At 38.7% G+C, this 21,604-nt stretch overlaps 1 protein-coding gene across 2 annotated transcripts in view; it reads right to left on the bottom strand.

The window, feature by feature from the left end:
- trappc9 (trafficking protein particle complex subunit 9) overlaps nt 1-21,604 on the bottom strand; it is a 167,159-nt gene that overhangs the window by 130,665 nt on the left and 14,890 nt on the right. For both annotated transcript variants that reach the window (XM_057354458.1, XM_057354459.1), the window contains 2 exons: nt 12,356-12,482; nt 9,430-9,575 (listed from right to left, as the gene is read on the bottom strand). In XM_057354458.1, the coding sequence (XP_057210441.1) occupies nt 9,430-9,575; nt 12,356-12,482 (273 nt within the window). The remainder of the gene's footprint in view (nt 1-9,429; nt 9,576-12,355; nt 12,483-21,604) is intronic.

Raw genomic sequence — 21,604 nt, 5'->3', positions numbered from 1 at the left:
ACAACTGGTTTGATTTCAAGCAGAAGTTACCACCATATAGAATCCCTTCTCATGATCAGTCCACAAATAAGGTCGACAACAGATTTTGACATTTTTAGTAGGCTATACCTTCTTGCACCTTCAGGGCCTTATCGTACACTCGGCGCAAGTGTTTTTGCTAGTTTCAGCCTGATGCAGTTCGCATTTTCCCGTCCTGCGCCGCTTTATTTAGATAGCAAATGCATTTGCGCTCATTTGTGCGCCCGTGGGCGTGCTGGTCTAAAAAAGAGGTGTTTTCAGGCGCATTGTTGGCGCATTGCTATTTTGAGGAACTGAAAATCTCAAACTCAAAAAACTCAAACCTGGTCTTAAAGGGGTGCTGCAGCGGTGTGTCATGCATTCTGACTTCTTTACAATGTTAAACGTGTGGTCTTCTCATGCTTAACATGGTCAACTTGTCAAAAAACGAGTTGGGCGTATTACGTAGTATTTCTGTGCTCGATACACTCCCCCAGCGATCGTACAGGTTTCGGAAAGTTTTTTTCGAACATATAAAACTGTTTCGTAACCATTTTTCTTAGTCCCGTATTGGACAATTCTCCCGGAAAGCACATGGCACGCCCACCGCCCACGCGGCAGCAAGGAGAGCAGGAGAAGGAGCATGTGCAGACGTCACTTGTGTGCAGGAGAGAGAGAGAGAGAGAGAGAGAGAGAGAGAGCATACATTCGCGAAGTTCAGGTGTTTGTTTGTTCACTGCATTTGGGTGATGAATGTTATATAAACTGTGGATATAACGCTGGATTTGGAGATGGTTTGAAACTGATATATGGAGCCGTCCCAGCGCTAAAACATGCCGGACATGAACCGCATGCGGTGAGTGAAACTGAAGTCTGTGTTTTGTTGGCAATGGGTGCGCACGTGCTTTAGTTCAGCCTACCCGCACGCGCCGTATGCTTTCGGAAAAAATCGTACAGCTGTATCTATATTTTATAAATGTGATCAAACTAAATACTCTTCGAAGATACGAAGTTTGCAATACAACTCTATAGGTACTCAAGATTAATATGAGATTGGCAGAAACCACGTAAACCCGCTTTAAATCTGAAGTCAATGGCGCAATTATGTTTTTATATTTAAAGAGTGCGTTAGTAGAAAATGCGCCTCTGGGCGGGTCCACAACGCGCTTTCACTTTACTTATTACACAGAGGGAAGCGCAGCAGCACACAAACATACCAAATATAAAAAATAAATAGATTAAATAAAGATTACATAAAGATAAAAATCTGGCTTGTCCTAGATGGTCTGCTCGCGCGCTTTAACCTCACGCATGAGCAGATGCGTTTCCTCTCTGGAGAAGCGTCCAGTCTTTGCTCTTGCAAATTCCGCCGCGCAAATAGCGAATCCGCCACGGCGCGAGCGCAACTGGCTCTTAAAGGGAATGAGAGATGATACTCTGATTGGTTTACTGCACGTAACGCCCCAAAAACACCCATTACTCATTAAGAGAATCGGGACAAGCCGTCCATTCCCCCGGGCGCGGCGTCCGTTTTCCCGTCGTTAAACTAGCAAAAGTGGATTCGGATACGCCCTGAGTGCACCTGCGCCATGCGCATTAGACCATGCGCTTAGATCGTTAAAATAGGGCCTACAAACTCTCTTCCACTGTGCTGCTCTCCATTTTAAACGCAAAAACTTGCGTGTTGCATCATCTTTTCCTAAAAACACAAATCAGCTCAATTACACTGCTTAACCTTAACACCACTCATTCAGACAACCACAAATTCAGTTTTGGACATCCCTTACCTACAGAACCCTACATGTAACTGAAGTCAGAGTTCTTGATCAAAGGCCCAAAGTTAAACATCCACCTCCAGCGAATATTCTCAGCATCTGGGGATGGAAGTCAATTCAGTCGCATGAACAAAAATAGCTACAGTCTTGCTACAGGATCATCGATTTTACACAAACACACAACCTGGAAGAACGTAGTCTGTTCCTCGGGGAATCGGAGTTAATATATTCACTATCTGAAAGGCGGCTTGAAGGCAGAGGCCTGCTCCTCGCACACAGGGACGACAACAAGTCATACATTTATAAAATGAGTTCTGGCTCCGTGTGTCGGGCTGAGATTAGACCAGCGCTATGCAAACACTGCTGATGGAATACTGAATAATGTAACACAACAGCCAACAGCCATATGTGGTTTTACCTAATGAGCCTCAAATAAACAACCGTCGTCTGTTTGTTAAAAAATGCAATTTAATATAATCCACCTCCAGAGAGAATCAGTTTTACCGTTTCGGGAAAGTTGAGGAACTTTTTTACGATACTCATTACAGTTACTAGAGTGACTCTTGGGTGTATTTAGAAAGTCTGTATGTACGTATCGAGCAATAATTGAACTTGGAAGAGATAATAGACTATGATTTAAAACAAGGTGTTTAAAGTTAAGGTAAGTTCACATTATAACGATAACTACAGTATAGTTAAATAGTTATGGTTATGGTTTTAGTTATAGTTTTATAGCTATATCTATAGATTTATAGTTTTATAGTTATAGTTATAGTTATAAAGTTATACAGTTACAGTTTTTAGTTATAGTTTTATAGTTATGATTATAGTTTTATAGTTATGGTTATGGTTATAGTTATAATGTAAATGCCCCTTTACACTCAGCTATCCATTCTCTATAATACACTATACTGGCTTCACGATAGAACAGTACCACAATACTTTTTACAAAATGTAAAAACTTAATCTGTAATTTAAATAACAGACAAAAATGTACATGAAAATATTTTGTTGTTCATACAACACAGATTTTTTTTTTCAATTAAACCTATAAATAAACATGTAATAGGTCTTTAACCTAATGAAAAATACATTTCATTTAGTCACATGCTGGCAGTAGAAATAATGACGTCATATTGTAAAAAAAATTTTAATAAAATAAAAATCTCAACAATTGCTCTACAGATCGTGTAGCAATTATTTTTGTATTCCAATAAAATATAAATTTATATTACAATAAATGAAATGATTAAATAAAGTTTTAATACACACATATTCAATTTTTAATTGTAATTATTTATTTTAATGTCAAATCACCACTTAAAGCGGCAGTTTTGGGAGTAAAAATGAGCTAAAACCAATTATTGAGCAAGTACATGAAAGAACGGTGTTTAAAACTGTGTCATTACCCTTGCTGGATTCACCACGGAAAGCTTGTAATAATGGTTTGTAATTTGCCCTGTCGGGTCGACTTTCCCGGAGATCCTTATGGTGTCTTTCGTCTGTGCGTCATTTCATCACATTCGTACACAGAACGAAGAATCCGGCTGCTAGCCAGCGCGTGGATGCTGCGAGTGACAGGCGGTTTGTAGCGTGTACTCACAACTGTTGGGTAGGATTTCATACAACGTTTAGTATTATTTATGGCGGCGTTTAGTACTTTTACTTTTAAACGCCAAGCAGTGTTGACATCTGGGGATTCATCATTTGTGAAAAACAAGAAAGAACGAACTGAAGACGGTTTACAAAGAAACAGGGAATGTGATCGGACTCGTGCGAAAATTCATATTGGCAAGGCATTTCAAAGGTGGCGTGAACTCCGTGACCTGAAAGGATTGTAAACGGATGCAGACATCGCTTTATTTCTTCTGAACAGGTAAGACACATTTTTAATATTTCAATAGATAACACAAAAACCGTAGCGCACTTGTTGTGTTAATATAGACGGGTACAGTTTCATCGGTTGTTCTTTCTCTTTTCATTATGATAAATGTAATTTAAGCCCTATTCGCCCGGGATTAGTATTATCTGGGGACCTCGTGTGATTTAGAAATTAACGTTAATGTTACCTCCCCACATCTGTATTTCATTAGCACGGACAAGTGAAGCCTGTGATTTTACTCAAATTTACGGACTTATATCCCGGATATGATGGCAAGGCTTTGCATATAGTATATATAGTTGTATGGTGTACAATGATTTATGACCGTGCCTGTCAGCATTTGAGACCCGCGTTTGGGGATCTTCTGTCCGGTTCGCATTACGGGAGTTTCCATGAGAAATAACAAAATGACCCAGCACCCGAAATAATATCAAAACACTTCAACACAGCCTCCATTTGCGCTATTTGTGTCACAGGCCGCGACTCGAAACATCAGACTCATCCGCGCAGTTGAGCAGTGCCGAATCACAACTCACGTAAAGAAATATCTCCGCACATCACCTGCAGTAGCAAATACAAACTGAGATGGCGACAAAGAGGCCAATCCTACGCACTGCCGCTTTAAGGCTATTCGTGGCTAATTCAAATTAAATTAAAATAAAAAATATGAACTATAAAATATAAACGGTATAGATAAGAGCGGCTTAAAAACAATAGAATACAGGTTATGAATGACACTGAAAATAAAGAAAATCTCACAAAAATTCACATACTCCAGAAAACAAATCAATTCTGTACATGTCAAAAGAAACCTAATCTCTCCTCCCGCTTTAACATTACAACTCTCCCTGCTATCATCTGTATTCACGAAAGGCATCGCTCTCGTTTTATGATTCGAGATGCAAACGGAATCAGACAGGACCTGGCGGCCCCATGACTATTCTCCGCCCAGGCAATTACAGTAAAACCTTTCTGCTGTTATATAACATATTACAGCAGACATCATTTCAGCTTATAGAATCTGACACGGTAGGAGAGGAAGAACACGGCACATAAAATATTCCCTCGGTCTGTAGTCACGGTGCTGGACAAGCGGGCGGACGCAGCTGTTGATGCAAATATCTGATCAAGAGAGGAAGAGCAAACGCTAAATGCCCGGCAGCGCTGACAGTTCTCTCAGTTCTGCCCGGAGAAAAAAACTGCATTACAATTAGTGTCAGAGAGCCGTGAGGGCGGAGACAAAGCTTATGACGATTCAGAAAGAACTTGCTAAAATTATTGTTGATGTGAGGCTCTAGATTTGTGTTGTTGACCAACGCTATGCTTCAACTGCATTGCAGGTGTGTAAAAAAAATCAACAGTAAACAATTCTTTTCTGACTTACATGGAGTTTGTCCACAATGGAAGCAAGCAAGGTTAGGCTAAATATGCACATCTTCTCAGAAAGGTCACGCACTGACATGTGGGCAATCCCACAATGCATCTGTGATTTGTGTGTCAGCAAGGTAATAACTCCTGAAAATTACTATTTCTTAACACATAAATGTATTTATGTGTCTGTGGGGGGGGGGGGGGTGTACATTTATATACAATGAATGAGTCAAAAAGCAACTTGTGTGGACATTAAAGCGTTCCTGAAGTTAAGATACGCTCATAAATCTTTAAATCTTCTAACGTCAACAGGTTTGTGTGAGGGTTAGAAGTAGGGTTAGGGTGTAGTAAACATCATCATCTCTGTATGAAAAGCACTGCGTGTCTGAGAGGTCCTCATTAATAAAACTTCAAAGGTCTCATGTGTGTATGTGGCTCATCAGTACCGGTCAAATTAAATTATGCAAGTGTATCTCCTTGAGTCAGTTAATGCACGACTAATTATACCACAGCACTAAACTAAACCCTTGGCTCTGTGTGTGTGTGCGTGCGTGCGTGCGTGCGTGCGTGCGTGTGTTGCTGTTCACTTTGATAAAGGTCCTCTCTCCAGAGACATCTGGTGTGTGACTCACATTGCTTTCTGGCAAGACTGCAAGATGAACACACACACGGGCACTCACAAACATACGAGCACACACACGCACATATGCACACACACACACGCACGCACGCACGCACACACACACACACACAGGAGCAAACAAACACACAAACACACACACACACGCACACACACACACACGCACACAGGAGCACACACACACGCACACACAGGAGCACACAAACATGAGCACACAAACACACACACACACAGGAGCACGCACACACACACACACACACAGGAGCACACAAACACACACGCACACAGGAGCACGCACACACACACACACACACACAGGAGACACACAACACACAGGAGCACACACACACACACAACAGGAACAAACACACATACACACACACAGGAGCACACAAAACACACGCACACAGGAGCACGCACACACACACACACACACACAGAGAGCACACAAACACAAACACACAGACATGCACAACCACACACACACACACACAGGAGCACACAAACACACAAACACACACACACACAGGAGCACGCACACACACACAGGAGCAAACAAACACACAAACACACACACAGACGCGCACACAGGAGCACGCACACACACACACACACACAGGAGCACACAAACACACAAACACACAGGAGCACGCACACACACACACACACACAGAGCACACAAACACACACTCACACAGGAGCACGCACACACACACACACAGGCAGCACACAAACACACACACACACACAGGAGCACACACACACACACACCACACACACACACTAGGACCACACAGACACACAGCAGCAGCACACACACACACACAGGAGCACACAAACACACATGCACACAGGAGCACGCACACACACACACACAGGAGCACAAAACACACAAACACACAGGAGCACGCACGCACACACACACACACAGGAGCACACAAACACACATGCACACAGGAGCACGCACACACACACACACAGGAGCACACAAACACACAAACACACACACACACACACACACACAGGAGCAAACAAACACACATTACATATCAACATCACATTTACTGAAGGTACAAACCAAAATCTTTGCAGTTTTTCTCTCTCTGCACAGATGAGTGTGTGTAATGTTTACCTGATGCTCATTACCTGCAGACTCTACCTGGACACATTTAGAAGCACGCGGGGCGGCAGCGTGTCAGCTCCGCAAAAAATATTAAAAGCAACGGAGCCTTGGCGGCAAACACCAAACAAGTGACATTTTTCATTGGCCAAAAGATTTTTCTGTCAACATGAAGTCTGTGACTCAGACGTTTTCCTTGGGTGCTCGCTTCACCCCCAGACAGACTTGACACGTCCCCTCCTCCTACTCCTCCTCCTGGAATTCTGGGAAGTTATTAAGCTGCCAGATCCAACACGGAGGAAGTTCACAAAACGTGGTACGTTTACGAGCGCTGTTTGAGACAACAAAGTGTGCGGGAGGTGTTAAGCAAGGGTTGAATGAATAATTGAAATTGTTTAGCGACCAGCACCGCCAGAGGGACACGTTTTGTTTGGTGAATTTTAGACGGGAAGACGGGATGTGTTTGAGAAAGAAGGGGAAATTAAAGCTGTGCATCACTGATGCTTTCTTGTGAAGGATTCTGATGACTGCTTAAAGGGAAAGTTCACCCGAAAGTTCATTTATTCGCCCTCATGTCAATTCAAACCTCTATGACTTTCGTTCTTCTGCAGGACACAAAAGAAGATATTCTGAAGAGCGTTGGTGACCAAACAACATTGAACCCCATTGAGATCCATTGTATGGACACAAAACCACTGAGACATTTCTCAAAATATCTTCTTTTGCGTTTCATAGAAAAAAAGGTCAGATACAGGTTTTGAATGACATGAGGATAAATACATGACAACTTGATTTTTGTGAGAGGGATAAGCAAGTGTTCAACGATTCCAAAGCGAGTGGAATTCACTGAAGACACACTTGACGGCTCACAACTAAAAAACCCATTTATTATGCAAACAAACAAAACAAATCTATATTTAATGTAAATCATATTCTTCCCCTTAGGAAACGCTCTGCCATTTATTGAGGTGTTTGTGTGATTACCGGGAATTAAATCGACTCTAAACGCCCTCCACAAGCCTTTCTTAAAAGTGCCCACCTGTCGATTCTCCACGCCCACCTGAAACTAACCATAACCCGTGACGGAAGCAGTCGACTAACCGCACTGGCGTAATCGAGAGCAAAATCAGGACTGCTGGGAGTCTCAAAGTGGTCGTGGGATAGCACGTAAAACACACCTAAAAAAAAAAGGTGGGCATTTACAGCAGACGTTGGTGGGTTTTGGCAGAAGGAAATGAGACAGGCTGGAAACAGCCATCTGACTCTTATACAACTTGATTTGTTTGAAAAGTCAGGGCAAGCACACACTGAACAGCCATCTGTCATCATTACATTCCTGCCAGATTCTCAAGGTCCCTAAGATCCAAAAGCACACAACAATAGAACTGAAAGAATTTAGATACGATCCCTAACCGACAGTCTGAGTCTAATGGAGCTATTAATATTGTAACAGAGCATGATGGTTTAAAATTACAGTTTAGCCAAAAATGACAATTCTTTCATCATTTATTCACCATCATATCATGCCAAACCTGTACTAGTTTCATACTAGAAGATATTTTAAAGAACGTTGATAACCAAACAACATTGAACCCCTTTGACATCCATTGTATGAACACAAAACCACCGAGACATTTCTCAAAATATCTTCTGTTGTGTTGCACCAATGAAAGAGTCACATACAGATTTAGGGTACTTTCATATATGCCATGCTGCTGTTTCATAACTTATTTTTATATACCACGGTATTACTATAGTAATTTACCCAGGAAGTACCCTTGAGGACCATGTAAATACTATGCTATACTGTCTTAAAATGATACTCTGAACTGTCATAAATATCTACAGTAAATACAGTCGATTGACACACAGATTGATTATCATTTACAATAGTGTCATGCAGAATATGATAATGCAATCTAGAGTTTGTGCATTAATACCATCACTTAACCGTGGTACCGCCACATCTCCTCATCATCGCTCAGTGTTGGACCACCCAGTGTGTAAAATTCACAGTTTCACATGACATAGTATTTCTTTAACACTGTAAAGTGCCAAAATTATGTTATTTGCCTTAATTAGTCTCAAAAAATACATCCTGTGCCATGTGATTTTGCTTAAGAGCCTTAAAAACACCTTAACTTCATCCAACAGCCTGCGACTGCCAGCAGTAAAAGACACATCCAAACAGACCCTGTGAAATGTTTGCTTTCTCGGTCTTTTAAAAAGCAATGAAGCGATACAGACATAAACGCTCATGGTGTGCGCAGTTAAAATTACACGTTATAAAACGATATACATTTACTAAAAACACCTGCTTGTCCCACACGAATCTTAAATCCTTGAATTATATCACCAAACCAATACTGCTCCTGTAAAACGCGTGAGAGATGCTGAAACTCAACACACCGTGTTAAAGCTCCTGCACACGCATGTAGTTTACGATCTGCTAAATTCGCACATTGTTAAATTTTCATCTTTGTCACCTGATTTCTGTACACCGGGAGAATCCATAAGCCACCGTGCTTTCAAGCATCTTTCGCAAAAGTGTGAAACGTCATTTAAAAGACAATAGCGCAGGGTTAAGTGCCGTGTGAAAACCCTTAAGGTGATAGAGTAAGAAAGACAACGGATGCTGACGTACCGATCTTCTTTGAGCGCTCGTCTCCTCTGTTGTGCATGCTGATTGGAGAGTAGATAAAGGGGCTGGCAGCCGACATCCCCTGTCCCAGAAGCCCTTTCACCTTATGAGGCCTCAAACTCACCGGTAGATTCAAAAGAGACACAGACCTATAAACACAAACAAACAGATCAGTTTAACAAATCGTAAGGTCTTCATGAAGTCCAAATTTTTGATTTTTGGCTTTCGGTATGAATACATTGGTCTTAAGGAGATCTGTGATCCTGGGTGCTCTAAAACATTCCCGAAAATCAAATTTACAATTTATTTGCACATAGCACTGGTGCTACAGAGGTTTAAAGTTTTGTAGCACAGGCCAAACAGTTGTAGCACAAGTATAAAACACAAGTGCAGATCATCACGTGAATAGGCAGGTAACTGACATAGGACATTAATGGCACAGATGGATAAATTAGGGCCATATTTTTTTACGACATCTGAAATGAGAAAAAAACAAAGGGCGGGACTTTCATCCACCGACAACTGATTGGATCGTTAAAAGGTGAAAGATTTGAATGGCAGTTGCAATCTGTCAGTCATTGCAGCCCCGCCCTTGCGCCATTCCTCGTGACCAGAAGTGAAGAGAGGTCGTTTCGAGAGGGGGACGAGATTAACGTTTTTGATTAAAGATAACAAGTTCAAATTAATTTAAAAAAAAAAAAGATGTGCACGGACAAATATTTTATAATAAACACTTCACCGCTGTGTAATACAATTAGAATGATCATTTTAAATTTCATGGCGACATTAATTAGTTGCAATTTTTCTAGGTTCTGTGTTTGAATTTTTTTACTCTACAATAGTAATATATTTGTCTACATAAAAATACTGTAGCATACTATAGTACAGTGGTTCTCAAACTTTTTCGTTGTAAGGCCCCCTTTGTGTAGAGTGCATCGCTTTGTGGCCCCCTAAATAAAGACTTATAATCTTAAATTTAACATTTTTATTTAAACAAAAACATATTCAGTTATACAATGCTGAAACATCAATTCTTTTGTCTGGTGGTCTTATTTTTCTGATGTTTGATTGCATAAAATCTATGATCAATTTCTATATTTCATAAAATGCCACAAAATCTGTGGCCCCCTGGATCCATCTCGGGGCCCCCCCAGGGGCCACGGCCCCCAGTTTGAGAACTACTGCTATAGTATTTACAATACTAAACTGCAGGAAAAGTAGACAGACTCTATACTAGATAGACACAATAGATACTAGAGTGTTTTTTAAACTTACTTTACTATAGTACACTACAGTCTTCTTTCATCTAAGTGTTCAGGTTAACGGGACTTTTATTTTGACGGGTTGTCGCAAATACGTTTGAGTTTCAGTGTGGTTGACTGCTGCTTTACTCAATCAGTGAAATGCTTGTGGAATAAACATTCAGATGTTCGTGTCCTCATGCGGTGAGCCTCAGACAAATCCACGACTGTCACGCGTGTAGTATGTTAAACTGTGCATCTCATTCACTCAGACACGACATTGCGCGTCTGCATCTAGTTATATGGACTCAATGCAGCCAGGTAAATGAGTTTCACTCCCAAAATAGACTAAAACTAAGTAAAACAGTGATGCGCCATTGATTAACGTCACACACAAACAGGCACAACGATAAACACGCTTCACACAAACAAGCAGCTCTGTCTAATGCACCTGACAAATTGTATCGCACGCATGCTACACTGGTAAATTTATTCTTCGCACAAACTGAATTTTTTATAGCACGTGCGACATATATGACGCACTGTACAGCCGGTCTGATGACAACATTCTGCACTTGAGCTTCTCATCAGAGCGGCACATTTTAAGGCACTTCAGTGGGTCTTTAAGAGGCTGCATATATGTTTCGCCTTTCTTAAAAAAAAAGTAGTGCAGAAAGTGTAAAGCATAAAAGATAAAATAACTAAAATCACATATTATCTATAAAGTCCTTAAGCACCACTGAATGTGGTTGAAAACTCAAACACAAGAAAACATGCAAAGAACAATCCCAACAAATGTATTTTTGTTCATTTTATAGCAAAGACAGATGTAGATTTTTCACAAGTATACAGGTTTAAGTCTCCGTGATTTTTTTGTAAACCGAGCACTCTACAGCTGACCAGCTTTCATCTCTTTTCAGTTCTGTTAAGACATTCACAAAAAGACACTCGGAAAAACAGAATCACCGTATTTTGAAAACAAGATAGAGCTAAAACATCTGGCAGTACTGTTGCCACAGCAACAGCATCTCAGAACGGCAATCCGAACGGTTTAATACTGACATTTACTCTCTTATAAGACAACAATCTCTCTCACGAGACGGCAATATTCCATTACGGGTCGTTTCTAAAAAGATGCCTAAATTACAGCTCCTGGTGGAAGACGGCGAGAGAGATACTGCACTTAACAATGTGCGGGAGACAAATATCGGGAGAAACGCAATTTGTCTGAAGTTTTACAATTAAATATCCTTCCGAGAATAAATTAAGGAAATTATTCTATTCTTTTCGACAACAAAAATGCAAAGCAGCCTTCAGAGAGGAAAGATCTGAGAAATGAAGACTTCAATCAAGTGAATATGCAAAGCTTTACCTACTACCGGGATTATACAACTATACAACACACAGAAGATCGGTGAAGTCCATGGGACAGATGAAGGAATATTACATTTTCTGCTTCCACTTAAAAAGTCTAATTTGACAAGGATCAAAAAAAGTTTCTTGTTTATTTTATACAGTTTCTAACACATAAGTTCAGATAAGTCGAGATAAATTCAACCGAAGGCATTATTTGTTTTAAAAAAACTATTTAAGGGATCATAGCTTTGAAAACAGGATCTTTACTTCTTCAATTTGTTCAACTTTAATCTGTGAGTTTAGAGAGATCTAAAGTGGGATCTAGACCTCACCTGACGATGGGCAGTTTGGTGAAGGGAACAGGAGGTAGTTTGAGTCCATCGGGGAGGGTGATCACCTCCATTCCACCAGGACATTTTGATGTGTAGTTCTCCAAACTTTGGGTCACTTCTTTCTTTTCTGTGGAGACAAAACAAGAGAAACAAAACATTGAAGTGACAGTATATCATAAGCAACAACAGTTAATTAATCGATGAATTAAAATAAACACAGTTTACTACCACAGTTAAAAATGATAAAGACACCTGTTAACGTTTTATGTTGTGTTGTATTGTATTAGGTTAGGACAATTCAAATGATCTCCAAATAAATCTTAAAAAAGAACCGGGTAATTTGCACTGCTTACCTACAAAAAACCATCGTGGTGCCCCTATGAATCTCTTCTTTTAAAAAGTTGTGTTTTTTATAACTACTACATAAAAATGTCCAAAGAAATATTCATGATAAACTTATATAAAAACATTTAACCAAATTATACTGCTATGTCATTCAGGGTTTTATCTTCCAAAGACAATAATCATACAAAACCAAAACCCCAGTCCAGACATAAAAAAGTTTTCTTTTAATACATTTTTCTCATTATTAATGAATAATATAATAAAACACATGGCAAAGTTTTAGCATCTTTAAAGTTGGTTTACGTACGAAAGCTAGCAGTTCCTCCTGACAAATCAGTAGCTTTTGACATCCAACCCCACAGCACATAACTCAACAAATCATTGATGCGTCTAAAGACAACGGTGAGCCCCAGGGGAGAAATTACCCACAATCCTCCTTCACGGGCCTCTAGTCCACAGCGCCATTTAACAAAGCAAATAATTTGAGAGTTCGTACATCACAAGCGAGACCAGCGCTGCTAACGATTGAGTCTATTTTAAGCTCAGTTTTCACAGGTGAGCATCTTACTGACTTACAGCTCTGTCTATAAAAATATTTACGGCCTCGCACGGCCATCAATTTACACATCGCAGCCGATAAAACCAATGATCCTGGTGCCGTCTAAATCAGACCCGATGCTCAGAAAGAACTCCTTCAGCACTTAACGCGATACTCATTAGAGACGAGATAAACAGATGCACAATATCGCTGATCTAATGTTGGAATCAGTCAACAATTAGGTTGGGATCATTTTTCAATCTTTTTATTGTTGGTCTTATGAACACTACAGCTGTGTGGATTTATAAATATATAAAATATTGGCCATTATATTTTTTCTCTGCCATAACATACAAACAAAACAATAAAACTTTCGTGGCGGAGTGCCGCCAGTTCCCTCTGGTGAATCGGGAGATGACTAACTTATAGCCGCCACTGGTGATTTAGCTTCAATCTCATTGATATTTCACTTCTCATGAAGGGATGCTGCTGGCACGCCATGAAGACAAACAGAGGACAGGGACCTCTTTTAAAATAGATTTTCACATTGAGAGAATACACCTCACGGCATCTCACGTGGCTCTGAAAACTATACATTGTGCCATTATAGGAGGATTGTCTGTAAAAAGAACTTGTTTGGATATGAGAGGAAAGATTGATTCTGAAGCTTTTTGGATGGACCGGAAACAAATGAGCAAGAAAAAAGTCAAAACAAATATGCTCGAAATCCTGGAAGCTAAGTACATTTTTCTGGTCTTAATCGGCACGATTGATCATAATTAATGATGTTTTATCAAAACCTTTCTGTTTTTCTGTTCACTTCACCAAAACCGCTTAACAATCATAACAGTGATATACAATCTAGCCATTTCACAATCCAATCACATTTCAGTGGATAAACTCCTTTTTACATGATTTCCTATCAAATCATGCCTTTTACTCTGTAATAGGTCACATTGCAGAGGTTAAATTCATTGCTGCTATTGTTTCGTGTTTTCTGAAAATTGCCTGCAGAAGTAAACCAACGAACAGCATTTATTGTGTTTTTAAAAATGCATGTAAGTGCACCCAAACTTCAGAGCATATAAAAACAAAAACACTGGAATAGATGTTTTCAGATTCTTAGGGAGCCTGTCCTCTATAACTATAACACACATAAACATATAAATATAAACTCACATAACAACAGGAATGAAACCACTTCGTGAGCCACTTCGCAGGGTCAATTTATTTGGAGAATATTCAAACCGACCGAATTTATTCAATGGAAGATTGTAAAGCCATACAAATATCAAAAGTCCCTTTAATTTGACACACTCAATGATTTTATGAATACAAAAAATAAAAGAGAAATCATGACCACATATTCAAGACTCCAGACACATTGAACTCATATGTGACCCTGGACAACAAAACCAGTCTTGTGGGTAAATTTTTCGAAATTGAGATTTTTACATAATCTGAAAGCTGAATAAATAAACTTTCTATAGATATGTGAGTTGTTAGAATAGGACAATATCTGGCTGAGATACAACCGTTTAAAACTCAGGAATCTGAGAGCGCAGAAAAATCAAAATATTGAGAAAATTGCCTTTCAAGTTGTTAATCAGGGGCACTGTAGCAGGCCATCCACTCACAAAAATAAAGTTTTTATATATTTAAGGTAGGAAATTTACAAAATATCTTCATGGAACATGATCTTTACTTAATATCCTAATGATTTTTGGCATGAAAGAAAAATCGATAATTTTGACCCACACAATGTATTTTTGTCTTTTACTAAAAATGTTCCCGTGCTACTTAAGACTGGTTTTGTGATCCAGGGTCACATATGGGAGGCACGGGATCAACCCCAGACAAAAACATCACCATCTTTACGCCATTATTTTATGTCATCTCCACTTTCCCGATCAATAAAAAGGAAACAAAGTTGATGAAAAAATGAACAGCTTTGTAAACCAACAACCCAATGTATCGATCTAATCTTATTCATCATTTCAGATGTTGGCCACAATATTGTCAGATCGACTGAATAAAAGAGTTTATTTCCACACTGAAAAGCTTTATTGCTTTTCGAAACGGCACAGCACAGCACAGAAAGCCAACATGTCTCTTTCACTCCCTCTCATTTGAAAAGATCATACTGAAAAGATGAATGAGAAAAGGAAGCCATTAGATCACGAACACCTCAGTCGGTGACCAGGCCAGTCAAAGCCATTCATATTCTTCCTAATGGATACTGAAGCGTCAGCACGACTGACAGAGAGTTGATGTGCAGTGAACACATCTATCCTTCAGTAAATGATGCTCATGAGGACGGATAATCTCAAAGCACAACACTAAGGTTCAAATAAATGCACAGCGTCGCCCTCCAACTGACGGAAAGGAGGAATGTGGCCGTTTTACTCAAGAAGGATTTTTCTGTGTACAGAGAACATAAGGAATCATATCACACTACGGTCCAAAAGTTTAGGGTCACTTCACTGAAATGGTTTTCATGAACTTAAAAACGTTCATGTTTGAATGTTGGAAATTAACTAGGTGGAGAAAAATACTATTTTCCCAACTTTATTCATTCATTTCTTTCATTACAAGAGAAAATTGGTATTAAAAATGCTTTGAAAATGTATAACTGAGCCAATAAGATCTCAGAGAATAGATGTGAACTCGCTCAATACTTTAAGAAGCATCTCAAGAAGCTGCTTGATAAAATGTCAAATGTACATTTTTGCACCCTGGACCACAAAACCATTCATAAGGGTCAATTTTTCAAAATTGAGATTTATACATCAGCTGAAAGCTAGTTTTCTATTGATGTGGGGTTTGTTAGGATAGAACATTATTCGGCCGAGATACAACTATTATTTATTTATTATTTATTTATATATTTTTTATCTATATAAAATCCGGAATCTGAGGGGGCAAAAAAATCGAAACATTGAGAAAATGGCCTTTAAAGTCGTCCATCAGAGGCGCTGTAGCAGGTCGCTGCTAAGAAGAAACAGGTTTGTATTAACGCTCTCTATTGGCTTAACGCTGTAATGACGTTGTGGAGAGTAGATGAACCTGAAAGCTGAAATTCTAAGATTTACATAGATACCAAACTTGAGTGGGTCATTCCTAAAGAGCGGACAACAGCGTGTGAAGTTTGTAGGTGTGTTTGCGGCCATTTTTGTTTGCGATTTTGCTGCATCCACACACAAAAAGAAAGTTTTTATATATTTACGGTAGGAAAATATCAGGAAAAATCTATAATTTTGACCCATACAATGTATTGTTGGCTACTGCTACAAATATACCCGTGCTACTTATGACTGGTTTTGTGGTCCAGGGACACATTTTAGACAAAGGGTAACTACAACCAACATGGCTAAATTTAATTTTGATTATAAAGGTGCAACATAATTCTTATGGTTACATTTGTGTTACTCCATTAATTTTAGGTTTACTATTAGGGGTGTAACGATACACTCAGCTCACGATACAATACACATATTGATATTTTGAACAAAATTCAAAAATGAAACTCAAATTCAAATAACATTTATTTTCAAAATATTAACAAATTCAGTAACTTATTTTGTTGCACATACAACTTAATAAAGAATTTGAACATTTTAAGGCTTAACTGAAATTAGAATTAAGATCAGTGTCAATTTTGACAGCAAATTTTGAGTTAGTTTTAGCCATAGTCTTTTGACTAAAATGCAATTTAGTTTTAGTCATCCCAATTTATCATAGTTTTAGTCTATTTTTAGTCGACGAAATCTACATTATATTAGTCTACTAAAATCTATCTGGATTAACTCATTTAATTGGTGTAATTAAATGTTCCATACAAAGATTGAACTGTTTTGACATAATTGACTTTACCTTGGACTTAAATGAAACCAGGTCATTACCTTTATTTTTCAGAAAAGTTGAGTAACTACTGGATATGCATTGGTACAACACAGAGAATGTAGCGGTTCATTCAGTCTCATTTTGACTCAATTGACTCGTTCGTTCAGTGAGGGGCGTGTTCATTCTGTACATTCAGCCAATGAAACGCTCTGACAGAGCTCACGCTCAAGCGCTATTGGCTCGTGTCTCTTTCTCTTTGCTTGAGACAGTAATGAATGAGAAACATCTTTCAAAAAGACATATTACATAAACTGTATTACATTTCTTCAATCATGCAAATCACATACTTGTTTTTTAGCATGTCATTCGATCTTTTAATCTACAGTACGACTCACTTCATCGCTTCTCTGATCGGAACAGCGCTGGTTTCTTTTGGCTTTATGTTGCATATCACGTTATGCAGCAGCTCACGTTAGCGGATAAATTACATTGGCATTAAAAACGTTTGTGCTCCTTTGTAATGAGTTTCGGGGTGACTCGCCTGCAGTCACGCTTCAAGTTTGCTGTGTTTTAACGGCGATTGAGAAGGAAAATATGACGCCTTGTAAACCACTTGGAGACACAGATTGTGTCTTGTGCTTCTCTCTCTAGCGCATATGTGAGATAAGCACACGTGACGCGCAGGCGCAGAGTAAGTAGCGTCTTGACCGCTGAACGAATAGAATTAAACATATCGTAAAATATCCCCATCTCTTTACGATGCGCATTGTAACATTTTTGCATCACGAAATATCATAATACGAAGTAACGTTACACCCCTATTTACTATTATTCAAAAATGCGGAAATAAAATAAAGAGTAAGTAAGTGACTAAACTTCTGAGCCACAGCATATATATACCATAATTCCACTAAAATTATCTGAATTCCTTAAAACACACGCAATCAATATTAATTTAATATAATAATTTAATTTAATTAAATGCGGGAAAAAGGCGCTACAGAGAGGGTACTTTTCCATCGATTGATCTGATTGTAAAAGCTGGAGGAGGAGTTTAAAATAAACCTTGATGATGTCAGCTACATAAGAAAACACTTATCAACTGCAGGTAAAAAACATTACTGGTTACTAAATAAAAACAGCACAATCTCATATTTCAGGGGGAAAAAGCTCACGACATCTTTAAACCTGAAGAGCTGCCTTATTTCACTTTCTCAAACAATAATTTTCTCAATTCTGGAAGCTATTCAAAAGCATTTCATCAGAGAAAGACACACTCGGAGAAGAAAAAAAATGTGACTAAAGGGAGAGAAAGCCATCACAAATGATGAACTCAGGCAGACGCGAGGACTGCTGACGGTATATAAGCGCTGATGATTGTCATATAAACGATGAATAATTCATCAGCCACACAGAAAGGGGGCGCTGAAGTCAACTGCAATGAGATTACTCATCACACACCAGAAAACTAAACCCTACAAACACATGCTGTGTCGACAAATGTGCCACAGTCTTCAACCTGAGAGGACAAAAAATGTGTGATAAATTGAGAGCCGGAGAGGGAAACGTAAAAAAAACCCCACTGAAATATTCTGAAAACATTGACCAAGTTCATCATAATCCATTTAAAACGCATTATCCACGTTTCCGTCAAGTCTCTCTCCCAAGACCTGCTCATAATATTACAGGCACATGACAAGCTGGTCCTAAAAATAGGTTTAATTTCCTTCCCGCGTCTTCTTTTGATTTTGACATGAAATTGGACATCGCCCGTCTACCACAGGTGTAAATGAAAGTATCCTCCACTGAATTCAAAATCCACCGAGTTCCCTCAGGTAAAGTCTAGCCGGACACATCCATTCACAAAACGTGCTACTAACTTCTAAATAAAACTCCATTAACACCGCAGACACCAGAGGCGAGCTGAAAATAAAACTCTGCGCTGCAATTTACACCTCTCATTCTGTGAAAACTTCGCAAGTGCGTTCCTCCGCTCGGCGCCAGCTTTCTAAATGAAGCTCTTTATTTGCCATTCTTGATCTCCTTAAAAATAGCAGTCAAACACATACTTCAAATAGCTAATTTCACACCGCTCCGTGCAGACGGCACATCCCCTGCTGACATGTGAGCTTTGGCAAATGAAACTCAACAAAACGCTAATTAACCGACAACCCAACCTGGCCCGGCTCGATACACTATTACATATTACTCCGTTCTCTACTCAATTTATGTTTTTTCTTGTTTAGGTTCTCAATGTTTTCTTAGGGATACTAAGAGATGCCCGAACAAATTTTCTGTATATGTTTCTACACCTCCGTCTCTCTCTGCATTCATTAGAGTTGAACACAAGTCTCCTCCTGCGACCCGTGAGCGGGTTCTTCAAAGCCCTGGCTTAATAAAACAGGACGCAAAGAGACGGTACATCATGAGCCGTTCAAAAAAAACTCAGAAGCTCTAAGTGGCACATTTATTCTGCTCTGCGATCCCATCAAGAGCTTGAGATTGACATTAAACACTGATCACTGTCGAGCCGACGTGTTTAAAGCAGACGACACCATTTCTCAAAGCGTCATTGTGCCGAGGCCGTTCCTAAGAAGCCCTGTCAACAGATAATCATTATGCAAGAGTGTAAACCGGACTCAGATCTCACTGTAATGTGGGATTTATTTTAGCGATAAACAGGCAAAACAACAGGAAGCCGACCTGAAACAAAGCGGCGAGTGCTTCACCTCACAGATGGCACAGGTTTTATATTTCAATTCAATCAAAGATCAATCATGTGAACAGCTGGGAAGCTGGCAGTCGTGTAAATGAACAAACAGGAATTTCTGCACGGCCAACAGAGATGGAGATTTTGAACAAATTCTCTCTGATGTTTCACTTCAAGCAGTTTGCGTAGTGTTTGCAAATCACTTGAATGTGAAGAACTTAGGAAATAAAACTACAATGTTAAACTATAACAGTAAACGCACAACATGACACAAACTGTCCTGGTAAACTTCAATGATAATGTAACTCAATAATTTCAATAATATATGTCAGCAATAATGTACGGGAGGCTGTGCTTTATTGCGAATAAATAACAGCTGAAGGGCCATTGTTAGACACAAAGCAATAAAGCACTAGCTCCTCGAGTATCTTATTGGTTTTATAAAACATTTATCACACAATACTGATATTAGAGCCAAAAAATATGCATAAATGCAACTTTCGTGAAGTAAAATAAAAAAAATAGTACCTGATCGATAGCTGTGTTTTTAGCTTATTGACCAATCAGAATCTTGGACTGGAACTAATTGTTTTATAAAAAACAAACACAAAATTATCAAAGACATTTAAAAGTTTTTTAGTAAAGTTAATTGAAACTAAACTGTTTAAACAAAGCAATATAAAAAACAACATAAAAAACAATAAGGTAGTATTTTGCTATAGTAAACTGTATATAAAAATATACTGTAGTTTTTTAGGCTTTATACATTTTTGTTAATATTAGTTAATGCCTATACAATTGTTCATTTTAGCTCATTGTGCATTAACTAATGTTAACAATTACAATTTCGGATTTCAAAAAGCTTTATAAGAAAATGCTGAATATTTTAAAGAGAAAATGCTGAAATTATACATTACAATAAAATACTAAGATGACTAAATCTTATATAAGTATTGTTCATTGTTACTTAATGTTAACTTATATAGTTAACTAATGTTAAAAATGTTTTTACTCTTAATGTTTTAAATAAGAGTAAAAAATGTTGGGTAAACAAGGACAAACCTAGCTAATGGGTTAAATTAACTGGGAAAATGTTTATATTTGACCCAACAATGGGTTAAAACAACCCAGGCTTTTGGGCTGAACCAACCCAACATACAGTAGGTTAAACTACAGCCCAGTGGTTGGGTTCGTCCCTTTCTGACCCAATCCTGGGTTAAAAAAAAGTACATTTTAGCCTTTTTTGATTGAATCTCATTGTGTTACCAAACAATTTTTTCGTCACCATTAAACAACGCATGTGTTTACAAATAGCCTTGTTTATACAGATTCAATGTAATTATTATTTTTTATATAGTGCTTTTTACAATGTTGCATTGTCTCAAAGCAGCTTTACAGGAAGAAAACAAAAGAAAAACACAGAAAAAACTAGAATGCAGTTCAGTACAAGGTATAGAAAGAGTAAGACCATTCTATTAAAAGCAATGTTAGTGGAATTTACAGAACCCTGAGCTAATCCAATATCAGCGGTCTCCCGGTGAGCAACCCAAACTCCAATAATGAATAAATGGACAGAAAAAAACCTTGGGAGAAACCAGTCTCAGCTGGGAGGGCCAGGTCTCCTCTGCACTCAATAACTAAGTAAAAGTAAGTGTTTTTGATTAGTGAGGAGAGCTTATTAGTAGTGATTTATTAAATGTATATTTGTTACATGTTTTCCTAAACAAGTGTCATTATAACTTTAGAAACTTGAATGTGTGCCGGATATATTCCACTCTAACCTCTGATGCTTTCAGGGTCTCGTCTAAACTCC

This window comes from Triplophysa rosa, linkage group LG16 (genome assembly GCF_024868665.1).
Source record: "Triplophysa rosa linkage group LG16, Trosa_1v2, whole genome shotgun sequence".
Lineage (NCBI taxonomy): Eukaryota > Metazoa > Chordata > Actinopteri > Cypriniformes > Nemacheilidae > Triplophysa > Triplophysa rosa.
This window is presented reverse-complemented; position numbering and strand designations above follow the sequence as displayed.